Source organism: Mytilus edulis, chromosome 5 (assembly GCF_963676685.1).
Source record: "Mytilus edulis chromosome 5, xbMytEdul2.2, whole genome shotgun sequence".
Taxonomy (NCBI): domain Eukaryota; kingdom Metazoa; phylum Mollusca; class Bivalvia; order Mytilida; family Mytilidae; genus Mytilus; species Mytilus edulis.
The window spans coordinates 64727866-64751532 of record NC_092348.1 but is presented as its reverse complement, the minus strand read 5'-3'; the positions used below and the strand labels follow the sequence as shown (position 1 = coordinate 64751532).

Genomic DNA, 23667 nt, shown 5'->3' with positions numbered 1-23667 from the left:
TAACACAATGTTTATAACCACAAAAGGAAGCTTGGGATTGATTTTAGGGGTTATGGTCCATAAGGTTTAGGAATGAGGGGCCAAAAGGGGCCCAAAACAAGCATTTATCTAGTGTCAGTACAAAAAGTTGTGTATAAATATTTCAATTGTTCTGAAATTGTACCACAATTTTTAATATCATCAGTAGAAGGTTGGGATATATTTTGTGGGTTATGGGGCAAACAGTCGAAACAAACTTTTTGCTTTCATTATGGTTACAATGACTGATTTAGGAGGAAATATTTTGATTATGCAATAAAAAAAGTTATTATTAAAAGCATCTTTTGAATAAAACTGTTTATACTATCTAATTATGTGTATTAGTGGGGGAAAATGTAAAAGCATAAAAATATATTATATATACCAATACACATAATTAATAGCGCCTGGTCATGTTTCTCTGAACTGCCAGTTAAATCTCTATCTTTGGTTAACTCTGAACCGCTGGTTACCATATCTATATAAATAGGGTGCATACATTAATCCACCATTCTGTCTCTGATGAAGGTCCTTTTTGGACCAAAACCAGTCAGGCTATGAGACATCATCAGGCGCTATTAATTATGTGTATTGGCATATATAATATTTTTATGTTTATACTTTCTACCTGTATTTACCTGTATTATTGGCGCAAATGGAATGTTTTGTTTTGGTGCAAACGAAAGATTATTTTAGCACAAATGTAATGCCATTGGTTCAAAAGCAAAGCACTGTACATCTCATCAGTTTCCTTCAGGTTATAAATTTTCATTTCACTTTTCTACAAAACTTTAAATAGGACGAACAAGAGCTGCCTCAAATTTACTATCAGGCCTTATTTTGAACAGGCTCAACTGTGTAAAAAAAATTGAGAATGGAAATGGGGAATGTGCCAAAGAGACAACAACCTGACCATAGAAAAAACAACAGCAGAAGGTCACCAACAATGCATTTTTTGATTAATAATTCTTCAACTTTATTGGTGAGCATCAGCTTACAGTTCTTCTTGTTAATTAATGCTCTCCCCTGCATTATTCACTCAGGTTCCTTTATTTCAGGATATACTTAGGTGAAATTAATAAGTCTAGAATTTAAAATTGATACTATTAGTCAGAAGAGCATTAGTTATGAACAAAATAAGCACAAAAAATATTGATAGATTATGGAGCTCCTTTTTCTAGATATTTATTTTATGTCAAGCCTACGACTTCTGATGCAAAAAGCTTGACATAGGAATAGTGATCCATATAAACATACTTTGTTATGACATTTACATCCAACATATGTCTAGTGTCCTTGGTGTCATTTCATGGTTTAGTGACTACATGGACAAAAAAGTTAAGAATTCTTTTATTCTTATTTACTTTCATTTTATAATGAATAATGGGATACCTATATTTGGTATGAGGGTACCTTGTCCATCAGACAGTTTTCACTTGATATGGACCTCATTTCGAGGTTCAGTGAACAAGGTTAAGTTTTTCGTTGTTAGTCCATATCTTAGATACTATAAGCAATAGGTCTATAATATTTGGTGTATGAAACGATTGTAAGGTAAACATTTCCACCTAGCAGGTGTCATCTGACCTCGACATTATTTTCATGGTTCAGTGGTTAAAGTAAAGTTTTTGTGTTTTGGTCTGTTTTCTTATAATGTAGGCAATGCCACAATAGATCAACTATATTTGGTGCATGAACATATTTTACAATTTACATATCAGTCTTGTGATTGAGTTAAGTCATTCCAATTGATATTTTATAGTTTGTCTTTCTATGTTGTGATGTTATACTACTGTTTCAGAAAAGGGTGAAAGTTTGGTACCATTAAAACGTTTAAACCTGATGAAAATTGTTTGCACCTGTTCTAAGTCAGGAATCTGATGTTCAGTTGTTGTTGTTTGATGATGTGGTTCATTAGTTTTTCTCGTTTCTCAGTTTATATATAGATTAGACAGTTGGTTTTCCCATTTGAATGGTTTTACACTAGTATTTTTTGGTGCCTTTACGGGATGCTGTTCGGTGTGAGCCAAGGCTCTGTGTTGAAGACCATACTTGGACCTATAATGGTCTACTTTTATAAATTGTGACTTGGATGGAGATTTGTCTCATTGGCACTCATACCACATCTCCTTATATCTATATATACAGATATCTAACCAAAAGATGAAAACTACTGACCCATTGACATTTTACAATTGGTGAGAATTGATTGATATACCTGATACATAAAAAAGGGACACATTGAAGCAGAAAGTCTGTATATACCTTCATAAAAGAGACCTCCCAAATCTTAATTACGATCGACCAGCAATAGCATTCAGACATTAAAGCCCTACTAAAAAGACAAATTTAAAAGTTAGAAAAATAGAAAGCCAATGTTTATAATGGTACTTGTAAAAAGTCTACAATAAAAAAACAAAGAATAGTATATATGGGGTATTCATCCATGACATTAAATCTGTGCATTTATCATGTAGCTTTATATAGGTAAGGGGACCTAACTCTCCCCTAAATCCACCTCTGAGAACCTTTGAACAAAAAGAACACTCTTTTAATTCTTTATTTCAACATTCAAAACTAAGTGAACACAGTTTAAAAACCACATAAATTTCTTCATAAAATATATGTGTATAATATAAAAACATGATGTATGCCAATTTAATTAGCACTAATTTAATGTATATAATAAATATTTTTGAAATCTATGTATATATATAATATATGTGTGGAATGTTCATAACATGGATAATTTGTGATATCTATGACTGAATAATATATATGAATTAAATAAATAATTACATCTTTTGATTTAAGTATTTAAGTTATGGTCAGTTTTAATCCTGTATACAATGTACAATGGATTCATTTATTTTTGTGAATACAAATATTTATGAATTGAAGAAAAATTGTACAATGAATAGGATGGCACCTGGCGTTGGCCGGCCAAATTTTAATTTGATCTGTGTTTGGTGGGATCAAAAATGAATCCAAAAAAAATAATGGTTTCTTTCTAGATGCTATAACAAGGTACATGAGTAGATAACTAACTCTATGGTATCCAAATGCAAACAACCTTAAAACCAAATGATTTGAAATCTAAGCTTTCACTTCTTTTCATCTCAAAGAATGAATTTGTATTAAAATTACGGGTAGATAAATAAGGTTTGAGGAATTTTTACCAAAAAGAATTTTTTGTCACTTTTCATAATAATTTGTTGATTTGCTTACATTTTTTTTTTTAACCTCAATGCTTACTTGATGACAAGAAAGAGTTCAAAATGCATTCATTATTTAATATGTGCAATCAATCATTGAAAATTTCTTGAATTTGTGACCATTAATGAGATAATTTAATTATTGTTTTCATATGACAGCCTAATATAGCTGTTATTGTATACTGTAAATTCAGAAATTATTGCGATGTTTTTATTATTGCGAAAAATGCGACAGGGTTATAATCCCAAAGATTTCAATTCGCATTTTGATTTTTTGTATGAGAATCAAACAGGACTTTTCTCAATGACGCAAAAATAAAAATTGCGTAATAGTCTAAAATGACAAAATCGAAATAATAAATGCATGAAATAATTTCTGAATTCACGGTATCCTAAAATTGAATCTGTTGTGTCCATTTTGTTTTCATGATGCCAAAGTACCAGCCTATATAAGTCCCTGTTTCATAAAAGTGAGGAATACAACTGCCCTGACAAAAACATTTTTATGGATTTCTTTGAATTTATGGAGATAATCTTGTTTTCAAACAGCACAAAAAACACAACAGATTGTTTCAATTTTTAACAATTGACATCAACAGTATTTTAATCTTTATGTGGTAAAAGAATTATAGCTGGTCATTAAAAATGAAAAAATCTAACAAATTTGCTAACAAACAAACAATAAATGAACAATGAATATGGCATGACACCAAAGTATAAATAGAGAGATCTAACAACAAAAAACAATGCTTATATACATAACATTAACATAATATATTCTTCTTTTATTGAATGGAAGACAACATCCATCAACTATTTTTTTATTATCAACAAAATAATTGTTCTTTAAAATGTTTATAAAATGCTCACTTCCCCGCAGGTTGCTGCTGACCTCTTAAAGGACTTCTTTTTGGTGGCCAAAAAAATTGAGAATAAACAATGTAATAGATTCTAAAATTATTTCAGATTCCACCATTATTTTTAATCAACCTTTACTTGGTTTACATCTTTGTTATTTACTCTCTGTTTTATATTTGTCTTATTGATAAAATGCCCCATCTCCTTATTTTCAGAAGTCTACAAATATTTATTCACCTTAGTATCAAATATTTATGACATAATTGGAACTTTTTACAGTTATGCCTCCGCATACAAGATATCCTCTCAAAGGGTTCAGGGACAACCAAGACAGGCTTAAAGTAAGATCAAATACTAACACTATTCAGTTTTACAAATTAAGGATGACTGCTTGTCATGTTTTGGAGTTTTTGTCAAATTTACGGAATCCTCTGGTTTTATCCATTTGAATGCCTTTAAAAAATTTCCCCATGAACCCCCATTTTTCTTTTTATAAATCTTTTACATGTATAACTATAAGTCATTTGTAAAAGTCTTATGAAATTTTATTTATTTCTTGATAGTATTTGAGAACTTTAACTGGTCAATGATAAAGCTATGAAAAATCAAGAGAGGACATTTCCCCACCAAAATTCCAATGGCTATTATCTCGAAAACAAGCACATTGACCCCTATATTTTTTTTGCTTTTTTGATTCCTCAATTTATTCCCTATCAATACATACCAGTTTTATGAATAGTTATTTATTTTGAAACTGAGCAGCGAACATCCTTAAGCAAGCACTTTTTGTATAAGATTAGTCCTTCAACAAAAGTTATGTGTATAACTGCATCATACAAATGATACTACCTTACAAAGGTTAAAATTATACACACGTGTATCAGCAACATAGTTAAAAGAAACACAATAAATTTTTAAAATTTTGTACACATGACGTCTACATAAGACACGAGTGACATCTCAATAATTCTTTGGAAAGCATGAATTAAAGTATGTGGAAGCTTCAAAATTTAAAAAAATAAAAAGCACCTTCACTAAGTGGTTTTTTTTTGTTGTTATAAATTTACATAATATTTCTTAATGAACAGACAAGAACAGCATCAGAAAACCTCAAATAACTTATATATTTCTTAAGTGATCCACTATTAAAATTTCATAACTTTTAGACCATCTATCTTATTACTTCAAAATAATTTGTTGAATGAATAAATAAAAATACTCATGTATGGCACATGCTGAATTTAACAGATAAAGTTTGTCATTGCTAATGATAATAAGGATCTAATTATTTCCACCAAGATATAGTTAATGTTAAAGTTTAGAACTGGCATGTTCCTTTTTAAAATTCTTTGAAATATTTTTGAAAAATAAAGTTACAGATGATCCCTTAGGATTTAATATTCTTAAAGTATTGTTTATTTTAGAACTGTCATACTGGTTTTTTTTTCTGTAACACTGCTCTGGCATCCAGGATAATAAAAAAACAAAGTAAAAATAAAAAAGAAATACTGTAATATAATGTCAAAATTAACTTGACCTCAAAATGAAACAATAAAAGTATTCTTGTAACAAAGAATTTAAAGGATAAGCTGCAGTTTTCAATTGACAAAAACTGCAATTAAAATAAAATAAAAAAGTTAGCAAATCAAATTATTTGTTTTCTGTATTAAAAGAGATGTGGCATGTTAAAACTTCAAGGTTACTTTTCATTAAAATAGATGCTGCTCAACTTTTATTTACTCGGTACATAAAATCACATTTTGACAAAAACTGACAAAATCTATTGACCACATAAAAAGTACGAGATCATACAGAGGTAATAGTCTGACACATTTCAAAGGTTAAATTTTGACAAAGCTCTTTTGAATTGTCGCTAAAATAATCACTGGTCTCGTCTCCGCGATCTCCTTTCTCACTTGACGTAAGTAATGGAAGACATTGTGAAAATGATGAGGGGATTTCATGTGAATGGCGATGGGATTTATTTGAGATGGATCCTGTAGGACTAATGTCTGGGACTTCATAATGATCATTATTATATTTGTCTTTTTGAAGAGTCTGTGGCGTTCCAATGCTGTTACTTCTTTGTCGTCCCGGAGGACTTGAGGGACTGAATGCAGGTTTGACCAATGTTTTTGTAGGTGTCAACAACTTTATACTTTGACTTGTGCCACTCAAACGTTTTGCATCCTGAGAACTTTGAGACAGACGGTTGAAAAAATTCAAAAAATTCGTGGAATGTGATTTGGTCATTGTTGAGTGACAAGACGTTGATTTAAATTCTATCGGGTCTAGATCGTCAGCAAGATAAACACTGTTTGTTGGAGCATCTAGACATGGCTCCAAAAATGAAGGGTTGGCTTTCAGAAACCTAATGATATCTATTAAGTCCAGACGATCCTTTGATTCTGATGCCAAACAATTATATATGAATCTGTATCTGAAATAGGAAGAAGAAAAATATTGATTAAAATACCTTTTTTTTTTTTATTAAGATATGATATACTTTTTTTTTTAATGTGTGCAATGGAATTCATTGTATATGTAGCAAATGAAAATTTGAGAACCAGGTAAAATGACATTCAAAACAGTTATAATTTTTTACAGACATGTCCCAATGAATTCTCTGTTCAGAGTTTGTTGTCAGTTGGACATAGGTTATTCTAACATGTGTACATTTATAAGTATTTTTTTAGTTTCTGATCAGAGTTTTACTGCATAAATAAAAATAAAGAGTATATCTAACAAATATAATCCAGCAACTGTAAGTCGATGAAACTTATACCAATATATACGATGTACTGCGAGTTTTAGATCTCCATAAAAAAAGTTAAACAAGAATGTGTTCCAAGTACATGGATGCCTCATCCGCATTATCATTTTCTGTGTTCAGTGGACAGTGAAAATGGGGTAAAAACTCTAATTTGGCATTTAAATTAAAAAGATCATATCATAAGGAACATGTATACTTAGTTTCAAGTTGATTGGACTTCAACTTAATCAAAAACTACCTTTACCAAATACTTTAACCTGAAGCGGGACAGACGGACGATTGCAGACCAGAAACATAATGCCCATAAATGGGGCATAAAAAAGACTATTTCAAATCCTTCAGAAGATCTCGAGGACATCTTGCAATAAAGGCAAAGTATTTAAAGTGACAATGGCATTTTTTTTCTTCTTTTTTGCTTGATTAACAACCATTTAGCATACAATGGCTTAATACATTATAATTAGTAACCCCTTTACGTTTGGAAAATTAAATAACAACAAAAAGATCAATGAAGACAAAAAGGAATTGGAATGAAGTGATATAAACTTACATATCTTCAGGACAATTTCCTGGTAATATAAGTCTGTTTTGATTCTTCACATATTCTATAACTTGGTTATTAGTAAGACCTTGGTATGGAAAACTACCAAATGTGACAATCTCATACAACAATACTCCATAGCTCCAAATGTCAGACTTTGAAGTAAACAGTCCATCCCATAAACTTTCTGGTGACATCCATCTGACAGGTAACATACCTAAATAACAAAGAGAGGCTAATATTATTCTAAAAATAAGTGTAATCTAGACTGTTATATGTTCTGTGATCAAATACCATATAAACAATGACAAGCACAAACTTTAAGCATGCACATTTTTTTTATGTACAGAAATCAACATTTTAATTAAACAAGAGGCTCTCAAGAGCCTGAATCGCTCACCTGGTAAACAATGCCTTATTGAACATATTGAACCATGCCAGGCAAACATGTACAGCTAACAATTCTTCAATATTACAAATATATATGACTTACTGTTTATAAATAAAGAAAATGAGACCAAAACACAAACACTTAAAACTTAGCAATGGACTGTGAAAATGAGGTCAAGTTCAAATAAAACCTGCGTAACCGACATATAGATCATAAAATATTTTCATACACCAAATATAGTTGACCTAATGCATAAAGTATTAAAAAAATAGACCAAAACTAAAAAAGTTAACTTTGACCACTGAATTATGAAAATGAGGTCAAGGTTAGATGACACCTGTCAGCTAGACATGTACACCTTACAATCATTCTATACACCAATTTTAGTAGACCTATTGCATATAGTATAAGAAAAACAGACCAAAACACAAAAACTTACCCCTATGTTCTATTTAAAGTAAGGGCGGCCATGTTTTTTGACGGATCAAAAATCGAAGCACACACTTTGTGCAGGATAATCTAAGGAACTATCATGCTAAGTTTCATCCAAATCCATTCAGTAGTTTCAGAGGAGAAGATTTTTTAAAGTTAGCAAATATGATGAACAAATTGTGAAAAATTGTCATTAAAGGACTTTTACCCCTTAAGGGGTCAATTGACAATTTTGGTCATATTAACCTATTTGTAGATCTTACTTTGCTGATCATTTTTGCTGTTTACAGTTTATCTTCATCTATAATAATATTCAAGATAATGACCAAAAACTGCAAAATTTCCTTAAAATTACCAATTAAGTGGCAGCAACCCAACAATGGTTTGTTTGATTCATCTGAAAATTTCTGGGCTGATAGATCTTGACCTAATGAACATTTTTACCCCTGTCAGATTTGCTCTAAATGCTTCCGTTTTTGAGATATAAGCCAAAAACTGCATTTGACCCCTATGTTCTATTTTAAGTAACGGCGGCCATGTTTTTTGACGGATCAAAAATCGAAGCACACACTTTGTGCAGGATAATCTAAGGAACAATCATTTTAAGTTTCATTCAAATCCATTCAGTAGTTTCAGAGGAGAAGATGTTTGAAAAATTGTTAACGACGACGACGTCGTCGACGACGACGACGACGACGACGACGACGGACGCCAAGTGATGAGAAAAGCTCACATGGCCTTTTAGGCCAGGTGTGCTAAAAACAGATTATGTTCATCGATTACAAGTACCTTGTAGCAGGTTATTTTCACAGGTGTAAGATTTCGTAATTTTTATTGAATAAAGTATACAAAATATTTAGGCGGATTCAAAACTTTTATCAATACCTTTGCATGTCTACTTTTAAATTGAAAGAATTTATTTTGGGGATTTGGTTCTAAAATTTGGTGAAAATAAGCAAAAATTTACACCCCACGAAAAATAACCCACCATACAGTATCTGATAATACCCATCTTCTTACTATTTAAAACAAGAGGCTCTCAAGAGCCTGAATCGCTCACCTGAATTGTTTTGGTTTAATCTCTCATCAATGATTATTTTGGCTTTTCAATTTATTTAAATGTTCTTTGAATCTTCCTATTTTCTTCAAAAGCAAAAAAAAATCATTTTCTCCTATGTTCTATTTTAGCCATAGGAGCTATGTTTCTTGACATACAAGGAAATGAAATATAAAATTTATACTAGATACTCTAAAACTCTGAAACTCATTTAGCCTAAGTTTGGCTGAAATTGATACAGCAGTTTCATAAGAGAAGATTTTTTAAAGTAAGTCAACATGATGAACAAATTGTGAAAAAAGTCTTTAAAGGGCAATAACTCCTAAAGAGGTCAATTGACAATTTTGGTCAAATTGACTTATTTGTAGATCTTACTTTGCTGATCATATTTGCTGTTTACAGTTTATCTTTATCTATAATAATATTCAAGATAATGACCAAAAACTGCAAAATTTCCTTAAAATTACCAATTAAGTGGCAGCAACCCAACAATTGGATGTTTGATTCATCTGAAAATTTCAGGGCTGATAGATATTGACCTAATGAACATTTTTACTCCATGTCAGATTTGCTCTTAATGCTTTCGTTTTTGAGATATAAGCCAAAAACTGCATTTGACCCCTATGTTCTATTTTAAGTAACGGCGGCCATGTTTTTTGACGGATCAAAAATCAAAGCACACACTTTGTGCAGGATAATCTAAGGAACAACCATGCTAAGTTTTAACCAAATCCATTCAGTAGTTTCAGAGGAGAAGATATTTTTAAAGTTAGCAAATATGATGAACAAATTGTGAAAAATTGTCATTAAAGGACAATAACCCCGTAAGGGGTCAATTGACAATTTTGGTCATATTAACTTATTTGTAGATCTTACTTTGCTGATCTTTTTTGCTGTTTACAGTTTATCTTTATCTATAATAATATTCAAGATAATGACCAAAAACTGCAAAATTTCCTTAAAATTACCAATTAAGTGGCAGCAACCCAACAATTGGATGTTTGATTCATCTGAAAATTTCAGGGCTGATAGATATTGACCTAATGAACATTTTTACTCCATGTCAGATTTGCTCTTAATGCTTTCGTTTTTGAGATATAAGCCAAAAACTGCATTTGACCCCTATGTTCTATTTTAAGTAACGGCGGCCATGTTTTTTGACGGATCAAAAATCAAAGCACACACTTTGTGCAGGATAATCTAAGGAACAACCATGCTAAGTTTTAACCAAATCCATACAGTAGTTTCAGAGGAGAAGATTTTTTAAAGTTAGCAAATATGATGAACAAATTGTGAAAAATTGTCATTAAAGGACAATAACCCCTTAAGGGGTCAATTGACAATTTTGGTCATATTAACTTATTTGTAGATCTTACTTTGCTGATCTTTTTTGCTGTTTACAGTTTATCTTTATCTATAATAATATTCAAGATAATGACCAAAAACTGCAAAATTTCCTTAAAATTACCAATTAAGTGGCAGCAACCCAACAATGGTTTGTTTGATTCATCTGAAAATTTTAGGGCTGATAGATCTTGACCTAATGAACATTTTTACCCCATGTCAGATTTGCTCTAAATGCTTTCGTTTTTGAGATATAAGCCAAAAACTGCATTTGACCCCTATGTTCTATTTTAAGTAACGGCGGCCATGTTTTTTGACGGATCAAAAATCGAAGCGCACATTTTGTGCAGGATATACTAAGGAACAATCATGTTAAGTTTCATTCAAATCCATTCAGTAGTTTCAGAGGAGAAGATGTTTGAAAAATTGTTAACGACGACAGACGACGACGACGACGACGGACGCCAAGTGATGAGAAAAGCTCACATGGCCTTTTAGGCCAGGTGAGCTAAAGACAAAAAAGAGGTAATGTCAGTTCTTAACATAAAGATATACTGTAAACCAACTTATTTTCACAGATACCTTATTCTGTCAGAAGTCCTTTCTAGACCATTTTGGAGTGATTAAATTTCATGATATTTAAATTTACTTGACATAATTAAATAAGGAAAGAAACAAGTTTAATATGTTCGCGAAGATTTATATTCCCTAAATGTTTTTACTCACAATAAGTCATGAAAATAAATCAGTTTGTTTACAGTAACTGATATTGAATTGTCCACTAGTATCACATTCCTTACCTTTCTTAGTAAATCTATAATAATCAGATTCTATAATTGGTCTAGTCATTCCAAAATCTCCTATCTTTACTGTTAGGTTGGAATGAACCAAGCAGTTCCTGCAAGCTAGATCTCTGTAAAATACAAAGTACAAGACTGCATTTATAAATAACCTTTCATACATAGTCATGCAAGCTCACACAAGTGTTTTAAATGTAATTTTCTGAGAAGTTCAATTTCATTTCTACCGAAACCAAATGAAATGTTTATTAAGCATTGAAATTACTATTGCTCAGTGAAGTTTTATGAATTTAAGGCCTGATATTTAAAAAATAGCTCAAGTAAAATCGAAATCAATTTACTCATAAAAACTGAAGACTCCCTGATGATAAAACAGCCTTACATTCATCTATTTATACTTTCTTTGAACCATAAAAATTCAAGAGCAATTGGCTTAATTCACCTCAAATAATAAGAAATTTGTATACCACAACTTTTAAAGTCGCCATCAATTGAACTCACTAGAGATGGATTTAAGGGCTAGCCAGGCTGCCCCTTATGGAAAAATTTACATGGTTAATGTAAAGGCTGTTTACATTTCCCACTCCTAAAATTGTCATTATTATTAGTCCTTCCCCCCCCCCCCCCCCCCCTCTTCAAAATCAAGGATCTATATCTGCTCACAAACTTGACAACACATCAAACATGCTGTCATTAGACAAATGCAGTTTAACCCCAAAAAAAACTGGATAGAGTAAGTGTACTTGATACAATAATATTAAAGAAATAGTTGATGTTCTTTATAAAATAAACTGCTGACATAGAGATATCTGTCACCTTTTTGTTATTACCGAAATTTAACTTTTTGACTATGTCAAGGCGACATAAAAAGATGGCTATGTCATAAATATGATTCATTATTACAGATCTTACCTATGTACATATTTCAAGTCATGCATATATTTGAGACCACTGGCTACATCCAATGCCATTTGGGTCAGTCTTTCAGAACTGATATCAAAGGCCTCTTTGCAATCACTTCCTACTAAATTCCTACGTGACAATAAATAGGTTTTCAAATCACCTGCAACAAGAAAGTATTTCAAAATGTGAAAATTGTCTTCAATCAAATATGATAATGCAGCAAGTCTGTAATTGTAATTCAAATTGAAAAAAAATAATGATATATTTCTTTTTTGGTTTATGACAGACAATAAGAAGGCTGTTTTTCTTAGTGGAATTTTGACATAATTTCCAAACTGATATGAATTATTAGTTCCTTATATTTTATAAATAGTAATCAAAGGTACCAGGATTATAATTTAGTACGCCAGACGCACGTTTCGTCTTCATAAGACTCATCAGTGACGCTCATATCAAAATATTTATAACGCTGTCAATATATGTATAGGTCATCAACAGATATGGAATTACATCATTTTCAAGATTTTCAATTTATGCAACAATTTTGCCTTCACGATTTTTTTCTCTACAAATAGTGTCATTTTTTTATATTTTTTTATAAGACATTTCTTCGGTTATTTTTATCAAAACCGGTGTTAAACAAATCACAAGTACGTGTTAAGATCCGACTAAATACCTAAATCCCGATATCGTCAGGAATAGTCTTGGGAATAGTCCAAAATCATATTTTTGTCATGCTGTACTGATCATGAACTTATAACTGTTTCTCTTTTTTTTTACACTGCATGATTCTAGTTTATTTTTAAGAAGAATTGGGATGCCACTGTGATAACGTTTAAATCTACTGTTGCAGACTTTGTAAAGGCATGCAGTTGTCTCCCTTGGGAATAGTCCAAAATCATATTTTTGTTCTATTTCTAACATCTAAATTGTGCTATAAGGACAATATTTAAAAAAAGTGTAGTTCTAGTCTACGTTGTGTAAGTTAGAAGGTATACATAACTAACAAGAATGTGTCCCAAGTACACAGATGCTCCATCCGCACTATCATTTTCTATGTTTAATGGACCGTGAAAATTGGGGAAAATCTCTAATTTGGCATTAAAATTAGAAAGATCAAACCATAGGGAACATGTGTACTAATATTATAAGTTTCAAGTTGATTGGACCAAAAACTTTAACCAAAACTTTAAACAGATGGACGAATAGACGCACAGACCAGAAAAAATAACGCCCATAAATGGGGCATAATAAATGGGACATAAAAATTATTGTGCAGTCATTGAATTTTTTATCTCAAATTTATACCATATAGGAAGACATATTGCATACAAATCATGACTGATATATCTATATAGAAAATAGAAAATTTGTGTTTGTAACATACCATGCAGATGGTACTCCATAACAGCATAGACAGGTTCTCCTCTGGTACACACACCTAGTAACTGTACAATGTTAGGATGTTTAAATCTCTTCATAATATCTGCCTCACTTAGGAAATCAATCTGAAATATTAAAAATCTTGTAATAATCAGGTCTACTTCTGCCTCACTGTATGCATTAGTATAACATGTAAATATTCTTAAGTAGAACTAATCATTTCCTTTCATTGAAGTCATACAAGTTATTACAAAATTTTGCTTGTACAATGAGTGCTGTTTAAATTTCAAACAGTCAGCAAACAGGAAATGGCTGTTCAGATGTAGAAATTGTTTACTTATTACGACTCAGCATCTCATTCTGAAATGGAGTATCTCGTCATAATTATAGATTAACTCAAAGCCAAATTGTTGATGGTTAAAGCCTAACAAAAGTTTTCCCTAATGTATTTAAACAAGATGTTAGAGTGTAAGAAGCATCCTTTAAAAAAAGCAACATTTTTTTAATTTTAGACCTTTCTGCATACATTCTTGTTATCCTTCAAAATATGTAAATGAAAAACACCGGAGACTTCCTTCTGCAGAAGGAATTTTACAGTGTTAAACTGTCAGGGGAAAATCTAAAGTGACTGTCTTTAGCCAATTGTACTCAATAAATCACTGTCAAGATTGAATCATATAACAAACCTTTTCATCAACTCTAGCTCCAATTTTTAATGCTTTAACTGCTACAGCCACCCATAGACGACCATCAAGGAATGCTTCTCCGCCAAATACTGTTCCAAACGCTCCTTCTCCCAATTTCCTGTTCAAAACAACTTTGTCTCTCGCCATCTCCCATTCATCCAATGATAAACATGGAGACATGTCGGGAGAGAGCAAACCTAATTCTTTCATTCTTTCATGTGTTTTTCTCATTTTGGCATCATATCTAAAATAAATATATTCCAAATATGAATCATTGATTAATTTATTCATTTACAATGTAAAATTCAAAACTCATAACCAATCTGATCTCAGCTTTGTAGAATTGTTCAATTAATATACAATTATCTTATGTATTTTTTTGATAAACCTTTTCAAAGTATAAATATGAGTATGCTTTAACTTTTAGACTGCTTGTTCAGAATGTATTGCTGCACAGACAAAAATAATTAAAGCAGAGAAACAATACATATGAAACTACAGATAAACATCTTTACAAAGGAAGATAATTCATGCATACTAACACATAAACATCTATTTCTTTCATCATGAAAGCTTAAGAGAAAATCAAATTACCTGAATTTTATAAAAACTAGCACCAATACAACCAAAATAAGGAAGACACCAAAGCCAATGACATTAGCGATAACTATAGCCATCTCACACGTTACGCCAAAAGCTCTGCGGAATGTTTCTATTACACATTCTTCAACATCTACAAAAAGTAATAATTATCATTTTGTTTTAAAAACTTGTTGAGACTGTAGGCATGTATCTAGTCTATTGTAGAACAGTTGGCTGTCAGGAAGATTATCTCCAGTTCCAGTATAAAATAATGTTGAGACTAGGTAAATTTGAGAAAACAAATTAAAGTCATTACTGTTTGAATGGTATTTTTTTTCTCCTTGCTAATATTTGGCAGATTATTTTGGATCTTAAACACATTATAAATACATATCAACAATGTATTCCTTTAATTAATCATAACTTGTTTAAGACTTCACACAGAACAAACTCATATTGTGTAAATTGAATATAAACAGACAAACACTAGCTTCCTTCAACTTGAAAGTTTTAACTTGATAACGGTAAATCATTCCGAAATGCTTGAGTGAAGGAACTTGATAAACAAACAGTATGTGCCTGTCCCAAGGCAGGAGCCTGTTATTCAGTGGTTGTTGTTTGTTGTTGTATAACATATTTGTTTTTCGTTCCTTATATTGTACATTAATTAGGCTGTTATTCTTTCTCGTTTGAAATGTTTTACATTTTTCATTTTGAGACCATTAAAGCTGACTATGTTGAAGGCCATACAGTACCCTATATTTGTTAATTTCTGTGTCATTTGGTCACTTGTGGTGAGTTGTCTTATTGGCAGTCATACAACATCTTCTTTTTTATATTGTTAAACTATCTATCTAATGAATTTAATGCTACTTCTGTTCAAAATAACCAATTGAAAGTAATATTAATATTTAGAGCTTTGCTTACCTACATGACCATCTGAAGGTCGTTTACCATGTGATGTTAACCAGCGTATCTTCTTTTCATCAATTTGTAGTTTTCCACCATGTAAACCAGGCGTAAACTGTCCTACAAGTCTTGTTCCATTGTGGAAGTGTTGTAATATATTTATAGTTCCTGGTCGGTTACTGCCATTAAACTTAATATGTCCCGAGACCCCATGGAAATCTGTCTGGTTCACATAGTCTGCTAGTTTCCTTAAAATGGAAAAGAATAATTTGTTTTCAATACTCTGTGAAAGGCACAGCAATGTAGAAAGAGGGTATCTTTGTTCAATCATTTACGTAAGAACATAAGTATTATATTACAATATAATTATTTGATTATGGACTTTCTGTTTTGAATTTTCTCAGAGTTCCGTATTTTTGTGATTTTAGTTTTTCTATATTTTCTATCATTTATTTGTAGTTAATAAAATTATCAATCCACTAAGCAATAGACAGTTTTTCACTATTTCAAAGATATAATAGTGTTGTCCATTGAATCCTGAAAATCAGAATATATCAATGCAAATATTGAGGAAATAAATGGCATGGGAAAAGAGGGGAAGACATCTCAATAATAACTAACTTTTTCCTTTGTAAAAACTATAATATGGATTGAATTATTTGTTAATGAACAAAGATTCTACATGTTTGACTCTTTCAATGATACACTTGATATAACAATGTATCAAAATTACCGAAATGTGTATCATTGAAATTCTTATTTCACTTACTGAGCTGTAGATTTGGAATGAATCAGTTCCAAGGCCCCTGGTTCATTTTTGAACAGTTTATCTAAAGCATAGGCATAAACCCACACAGCATCATATACATAACTGGCAAATGCACTCCCTGCTACTTTCTGTAAAACAAAATTATATAGCTGGAAAAGTTGGAATTCATATTCACAGACAGTCTTATTGTTTAATTTTAAGCATTTTTTTTTTTTTTTTTTATGTGAGTTAAACAGGATTTTTCTAAATACCGCAAAAATTACAATCGCAATTTAGTCTAAATGAAAAAATCGCAATAATAAATGCACACAGTAATTTTTTAATTTACAGTATGCAAAAGGATAAAGAATAAAACCTTATGAAAGATAATCTCATACCACAATTACCAAACTGCACTACTTTTTCTCTCTCTATTTCACATTCAAATTCAATTGAAACATAATGTAAAAAACAAGAATGTGTCCCCAGTACACGGATGCCCCATCCGCACTATCATTTTCCTATGTTCAGTGGACCGTGAAATGGGATAAAATCCCTTATTTGGCATTAAAATTAGAAAGATCACATCATAAAGAACATGTGTACTAAGTTTCAAGTTGATTGGACTTCAACTTCATCAAAAACTACCTCGACCAAAAACGTTAACCTGAAGCAGGACAGACAGATGAACGGACAAACAAACGGACGAATGAACAGACGCACAGACCAGAAAACATGATGCCCATAAATGGGGCACAAAAAAATGATTATACTCCAACCTTTTTATGCTTTTCTTACACACCCATATAATTAAATGATTAAGGGGTTAATGGTCTTTGCTTGCCATAGAAGGCTGTATAATGACCATGCAATATATATCTGGTAACCTTCAGTTTGCAATAGTATATAATAGTTTCAAAAGTGTCAAACTGGTGTAGATGTAAGCATCTATAGGTCATCATACCACCTTCAACAATGATTCATACTAAAAGCAATTATTAAGAAGGCCCTTACATGACGTAAACAATTCAAATGAGAAAATTAAAAGGTCTGATTTATTTACAAATCAAAGTAATTAAAAATCAATTGACTTACTGCGTCTCCAACACGTTTAGCATACATCTGTTTGTACTGTCCTACTGTTATGTTCCCAACAATTAACGTGTTGTCTGAATCAGAGAATGTCTTTGATAATACAAAATATCCATCCGTAGCATACTTCATCATGTCTGACGAGCATGGTACATTCTCCTGGGTCCGTGATTCTTTTGGATTGGGTGAGCTATTGTAAAAATCAACATCCCACCAGTCATTAGGGTACCAGGAAGGAAGAAACCAAACATAACCCTCTCGACTTGTCATTCTCTGAAATATAAAACATTTTAAATGAAATATTTAAAGTACATTGATTATGTTTTTTTAGTTTTATACCCCAGTTTTTATTGGTGGAGAAAACCACTGACTTTCCATGACAATAGTCATTTTAGATTGGAGTCAAGTGCACCTGCACGAGTGGGGTTTGAACTCACAACCTCAGTGTTGACTGGCTAGTAATTACAGTAGTAACTACTTAGACCACTCGGCCAATGAGGCCCACTATAGTACATTGTGGTATACCAGATGTGTTATTTCATAATTGAAAAAGGTCAATAATTGCTACATTCAGAATGTATGATTGTTGATTCATAAATGTTTATTATTTTTCATTTTAAAAATTGGGACAGATAAAAATTAACATATAACATATTTTGATAGCATTTATTTGTTTTTTCCTAAAAAATGTAATACTGTAAATTCAGAAAAATTATTGTGTGTATTTATTATTGCGATTTTGTCATTTTAGACTTTAAATTTTTACTATTTTAAGAAATATCCTGTTTAATTCATATAAAATATTTCAAAATGCGAGTTTAAATTATTGCGTTTACAACTCTGTCGCATTTTTCGCAATAATTAAAACCTCGCAATAATTTCTGAATTTACAGTAATTAATTTTTCCATTTTTGGCCCTTGTTCAACATTGCCAAATTTTCTGAAACTACAGTATACATGAACATACCATGTATATGATAATATCTGGAGGCTAGGCAAAAGCATAAAATATAGACCTCACTCCTAGAGTGTTTGTGTAACATCAAACTTTCGATGAGCGGAGTGAGATATTCTTCTAGAACCTCTTCAGACACTTTGTTAAGCTAAGGACAACCCATGCATTGCAAATTTGAGGGGGGAGGGGGGGGCACGCCCACCACACCCCTGCCTGAATCTGCCCCTGCTGTCTGTACATTAAGCTTATAAATATATGATGTAGTACAAACCTGTCTCCAAGCTTCACACATGACTGCTCTAGCTGCTGGCATGTAAAAGTCAGCTATTATTATTTTCACATTCTTTGACCTCAAATCAGCAAATATCTGAAATAAAAATAAGAAAGATACAAGAATTGTTAACAGTTTTTAAAAAATATAGATCACATAAATTATATGTGAAATGAAAAAAAGAAAGATGCAAGAATTGTTAACAGTTTTTAAAGAATATAGATCACATAAATTATATCTGAAATGAAAAAAAGAAAGATGCAAGAATTACTAACAGTTTTTTAAAGAATATAAATCACATAATTTTTCATAAACTTCTGAACATTAATCTTGATTTCAAACCATGCATTAACTAAAGACTAACATACATATTGAATCACTGCAATTCATTGAAGGGGATTTAATAAACTTCTCTGATTATTAAGTTAATCTTTCTCTACAAATATTTGAATGTCTTACTTCTCTTAAAAGCTAAAAACCAACCTCTGATACATCTGAATTTTGTAGTGTCCCCTGGATGTTATGTTTAACAATTACAGAGACCCCTCTCTGATGGAGATATTCCTGGAGCATTAAATGATATTCTGGTAACTCTTGGCCTCCTTCAGACATGGCACCTAGCTGGTTCCAATTCATTGCATGGAAAAATTTCTCATATACAAACCTAAACAAAATAATGAAAAAAAAAAAAGTAAAATCACAAAAATACTGAACTCCGAGAAAAATAAAATGGGGAAAGATCCTAATCACATGGCAAAACCAAATGACAAAAAACATCAAAAACGAATGGATAACAACTGTCAGATTCCTGACTTGGTATAGGCATTTTCAAACGTAGAAAATGGTGGATTGAACCTGGTTTTACAGCGCTAAACCTCTCACTTGTACGACAGTTGCGTCAAATTTAATAATATTGAAATATATTATTGAAGTTTTTTTTATTTTTTTGTGTAAATGACATTAAAATTATTCTTGAGAGTGAAACAGAGGTAACACTTTAGATTAACCTTTATTTCTAATTAAAACAAAATACGTTAAAATGTATGTTCATATGAAAAAATTCATAATCATTACATGTCCATTATTATTTTAAGATCAATTACTGTAGGCATTTCTTATGTATAAATTTTATGTTATACAAATATCCCTCCCTTATTTTCAAAAGGGTAGTTACTATTACTGAATTCCTTTTAAAAAAAATTCTGATAGAACTACTAATACTCAATGTTTTCAAATTATTTGGATATATGATGTGTATTATACATAATAAATATTTTGTAAAACTTACTTGTGATGGCTAACTTCTGGGATAGTTCGGAAGAAAAAAGGATAATTAATTCTGTTTGACAAAGATGAAGCCTCAGCACCGTAACTAACAGTTAACATGTTAAAGTGGCGGGACAATGAAGCAATAGGTTCTGTTTCATCTGAACATGCTGGACCTGCAAACAAACATTTCAAAATGACCTTCGAATAACAATTCATATAAGCAAGATGTAAAAACAAAAATACTGAATTAATAATTCCTGACTGAGCCATTATTCACTTATGATACAATAGTTTCAAGTTTCATAAAAATGATTTGATTTTGATTTTTGGTGTTTTAACGCCACTTTAAAGGCTATTTTGTGGCAGCCAGTTTTTATTGGTGGAGTAAGCTGGAGTGCCTGGAGAAAACCACCAACATTCGATAGGAAAATTGACAATCCTAGTCAATCAAAATTGGAGTCGAGTGCACCTGCACAAGCTGGGTTCGAACTCATAACCTCATTGTTGTTTGGCTAGTGATTATAGTAGTAACTACTTAGACCACTCAGCCACCGAGATGAAGATATTATGCAACAGATCAGAAAACGCATCAGAGTTTAAAACCTTATTTCAGGAAGATGTGGTTTGTAGTTCCTGGGGAAAATGTGAATGGACTGTCAGAAGAAAAGTAGGCATATCCCCATTCCTCTGAACTGAGTTATAAACTTCACAAAAACAAAGTAGGGTAGTTTACTTATACTACCATATTAGGAAAAATTCTACTTTCAAGAACATTTGTAATAATTATTACTTCACTAATTATTTGTAGGTGTTAAAAAATGATATAATGAACACCTTGATGAAATTTTTGCAAATATTTTCCCAATAACCCTTTTTTTTTAATAACAGTGTATTACATATCCTTCGACAATGTTGGATACAGTTCATTTTCTATGAATTTATTTAGACCATGTATATGTTGTAATATTGCTGTCATCACTCCCCCCCCCCCCCTTTTCCCAATCTTTTATCATTTATTATTTCTCGTCTTTTATACAAACTAAGTCTGTATCCGCTTTATTCAGAAGTCCCCTGTTGTATAATTGTTTCATTAGCCCTCATACCACATCTCCTTACTTAATCTTTATCATATTCACCTAAAACTCCTGCAATAGGAATAGCTGATCGTTTTCCAACATATCTAATGAATTCTTTCAAAGCTATACCAGGCTGACACTGAGAATCGACAACAACCATTTCTAAGTCATGATTTGGTAATATATGACGATTTTGGTTCACTATGTCAAGAGCAAGCTTAGCTCCTGAAAAATAATTAAAATGTAAATGTATTTAAAGCTTAATAGTATGGTCTTAAAATATCTTGCCGTTTTTTTTATCTTAAGTAAAATAAATTATGTTAGCTTCAAAAAACCTAAAACCTTTCCTAAGATTAGTTGTGGCATATTTTTCAGCCTTTTTTAGGACAAGTTTTTTTTAAAAGAAATCCACAAGAAACAATATTTAAATTAAGGGGAGGAAGCACATTTAGGATCAAAACTTGCAAACTAGATTGAATTTGTTTTCAAAAACTTCTTGGAAATGGTCTAAAACCTTACCGGTAATTAACAAGTAACAGCTAATATTTTCAACAACAGATTTGCTGCAGGTTTAACCTTTTTGGGCTGATATTTATAGTAATTATGAATTCTAATATAATATGTGTTTTAACCATGTATCACCTTCACTGGTGAGCCAATGGACGGATCTGTATTAGAGGTGACACTTGTTTAGACATACTTATTGTGTATAACGTGACGGTACCCAAATTGCACCTATTTTGACAGTTTTTTCAACTACGTTTTTTTATGATTAAGACAAAAGTTTCCATTTTGTGTTAATTTTGTAGACGTATCCTTCCTTACTATATTGGTACACCAATTTGATTTTCTATTCATATGGAATCATAGAAAAATTGGTCTGAACTAACCTCCAAACCATCAATGATTCTGTAATGAGGAGTACCCAAATTGCATCCATGCTTAAATTCGCATCGTCAAAAGTCGAATAACAGAGCTTTTGTTTATTTTTTTCAAATATTTTGAACAATTGGATATTTGTCCATGCTTACTCTTCTTTTTTTAAGAAATGAATACTAGAAACATATTGTATTTTCTAATTTTAAAAAGATGACGTTTTGAAGACGTCGCATGGCGACGTTTCAGTACATTTTGCTTTTTCAGAAAACACTTCATCTGTTGATAAATATATACTGTGAACGTTTTGTGTATATCTAAATATATTTACCTATTTTGAAAGACATGTATAGTATCAAATCATAAAAATATAAATTGTTTAGTCTCTAGGAGATCTTGTAAGATTTCTGCTGCTTTTTTGCTAAATAGGTGCAATTTGGGTACTCGTTGCAATTTGGGTACCGCTACGTTAGATATATAAACATAAGTATAAATGTTTGATATTTGAACTTACCCTGAATTAATCCTGGTTGTCGCCATCTAGATCCAGATAAGGGAAAGAAACTAAGTAACGATACTTTGATTTTACTGGATAAATTTGGCGGGATCCATTTTTGCCACTCATCTTGATGATATCTTAAATAACTACAAGCAGCTTTTTCTGTAGATCCATAATATTTATAACGTTTAATAAACTGTTGAGTATAAATCTCATCAGTAAATTTCATTTTTGAGATCACATGATAAACTTCTGGTGCACTATAGCGAATCTTTGTCCATACAAATTTTTTGTATTGATTTCCTTCAAAATCACAGTTGTTTGGATAAAAGAAAGAGTTCTTTTGGCACAGTGGGAAATTGATTCTTGTCACATTTTCTGTCGATGTCAAGATACTTGGATTAATGTCAAAGAACAGAACGGGAAGACTTTTCTTTAATCTGTCTAGTACAAATGTATTAAAATTGTCACCAATATATACAACATTAACAGGAAGACCAAGACTTTTGACCTGGGATATCAAAGCACCATTATCAAAATCTGAAGAAAAAAAAAAATAACATTCTTTTAAGTATGATGATATAAAAGATCATACTTTTTTTAGGCTAAAACAAATAAGATGGGACATATTTGTTTTTGTCTATAATTTTAGCATACCGGTAAATCAGGATTTTTTTTCTAGCTGGTTCACCTTTTGTTATAACAGGACCTTTTATAGCCCTTTATACACTAGGAGTTTTGCTCATGGTTGAAGATCGCAATGTGACCTATGTTCAGTGGTTGTCGTTGTTTATGTGTTACATATTTGTTTTTCGTTCATTTTTTTATATAAATAAGGCCATTAGTTTTCTCGTTTGAATTGTTTTACATTGTCTTATCAGGGCCTTTTATAGCTGACTATGCGGTATGGGCTTTGCTCATTGTTGAAGGCTGTACGGTGACCTATAGTTGTTAATGTCTGTGTCATTTTGGTCTCTTGTGGACAGTTG

The 23667-nt window shown here is 31.4% G+C and overlaps 1 protein-coding gene across 1 annotated transcript in view; it reads right to left on the bottom strand.

Annotated features, from left to right (window-relative positions):
• Nucleotides 1–2564: 2564 nt before the first annotated feature.
• The window catches only part of LOC139524221 (uncharacterized), a 46512-nt gene continuing 25409 nt past the window's right edge, over nt 2565–23667 (bottom strand). Inside the window, exons 6-21 of the mRNA XM_071318885.1 lie at nt 22694–23218; nt 21364–21528; nt 20247–20400; nt 19442–19622; nt 18959–19054; nt 17736–18005; nt 16662–16789; nt 15911–16140; nt 14996–15134; nt 14402–14645; nt 13720–13840; nt 12342–12492; nt 11430–11542; nt 7415–7622; nt 4873–6531; nt 2565–4478 (exon numbers count right to left, since the gene is read on the bottom strand). Of these exons, the coding sequence (XP_071174986.1) occupies nt 5898–6531; nt 7415–7622; nt 11430–11542; nt 12342–12492; nt 13720–13840; nt 14402–14645; nt 14996–15134; nt 15911–16140; nt 16662–16789; nt 17736–18005; nt 18959–19054; nt 19442–19622; nt 20247–20400; nt 21364–21528; nt 22694–23218 (3359 nt within the window). The 3' untranslated portion in view covers nt 2565–4478; nt 4873–5897. The remainder of the gene's footprint in view (nt 4479–4872; nt 6532–7414; nt 7623–11429; nt 11543–12341; nt 12493–13719; nt 13841–14401; nt 14646–14995; nt 15135–15910; nt 16141–16661; nt 16790–17735; nt 18006–18958; nt 19055–19441; nt 19623–20246; nt 20401–21363; nt 21529–22693; nt 23219–23667) is intronic.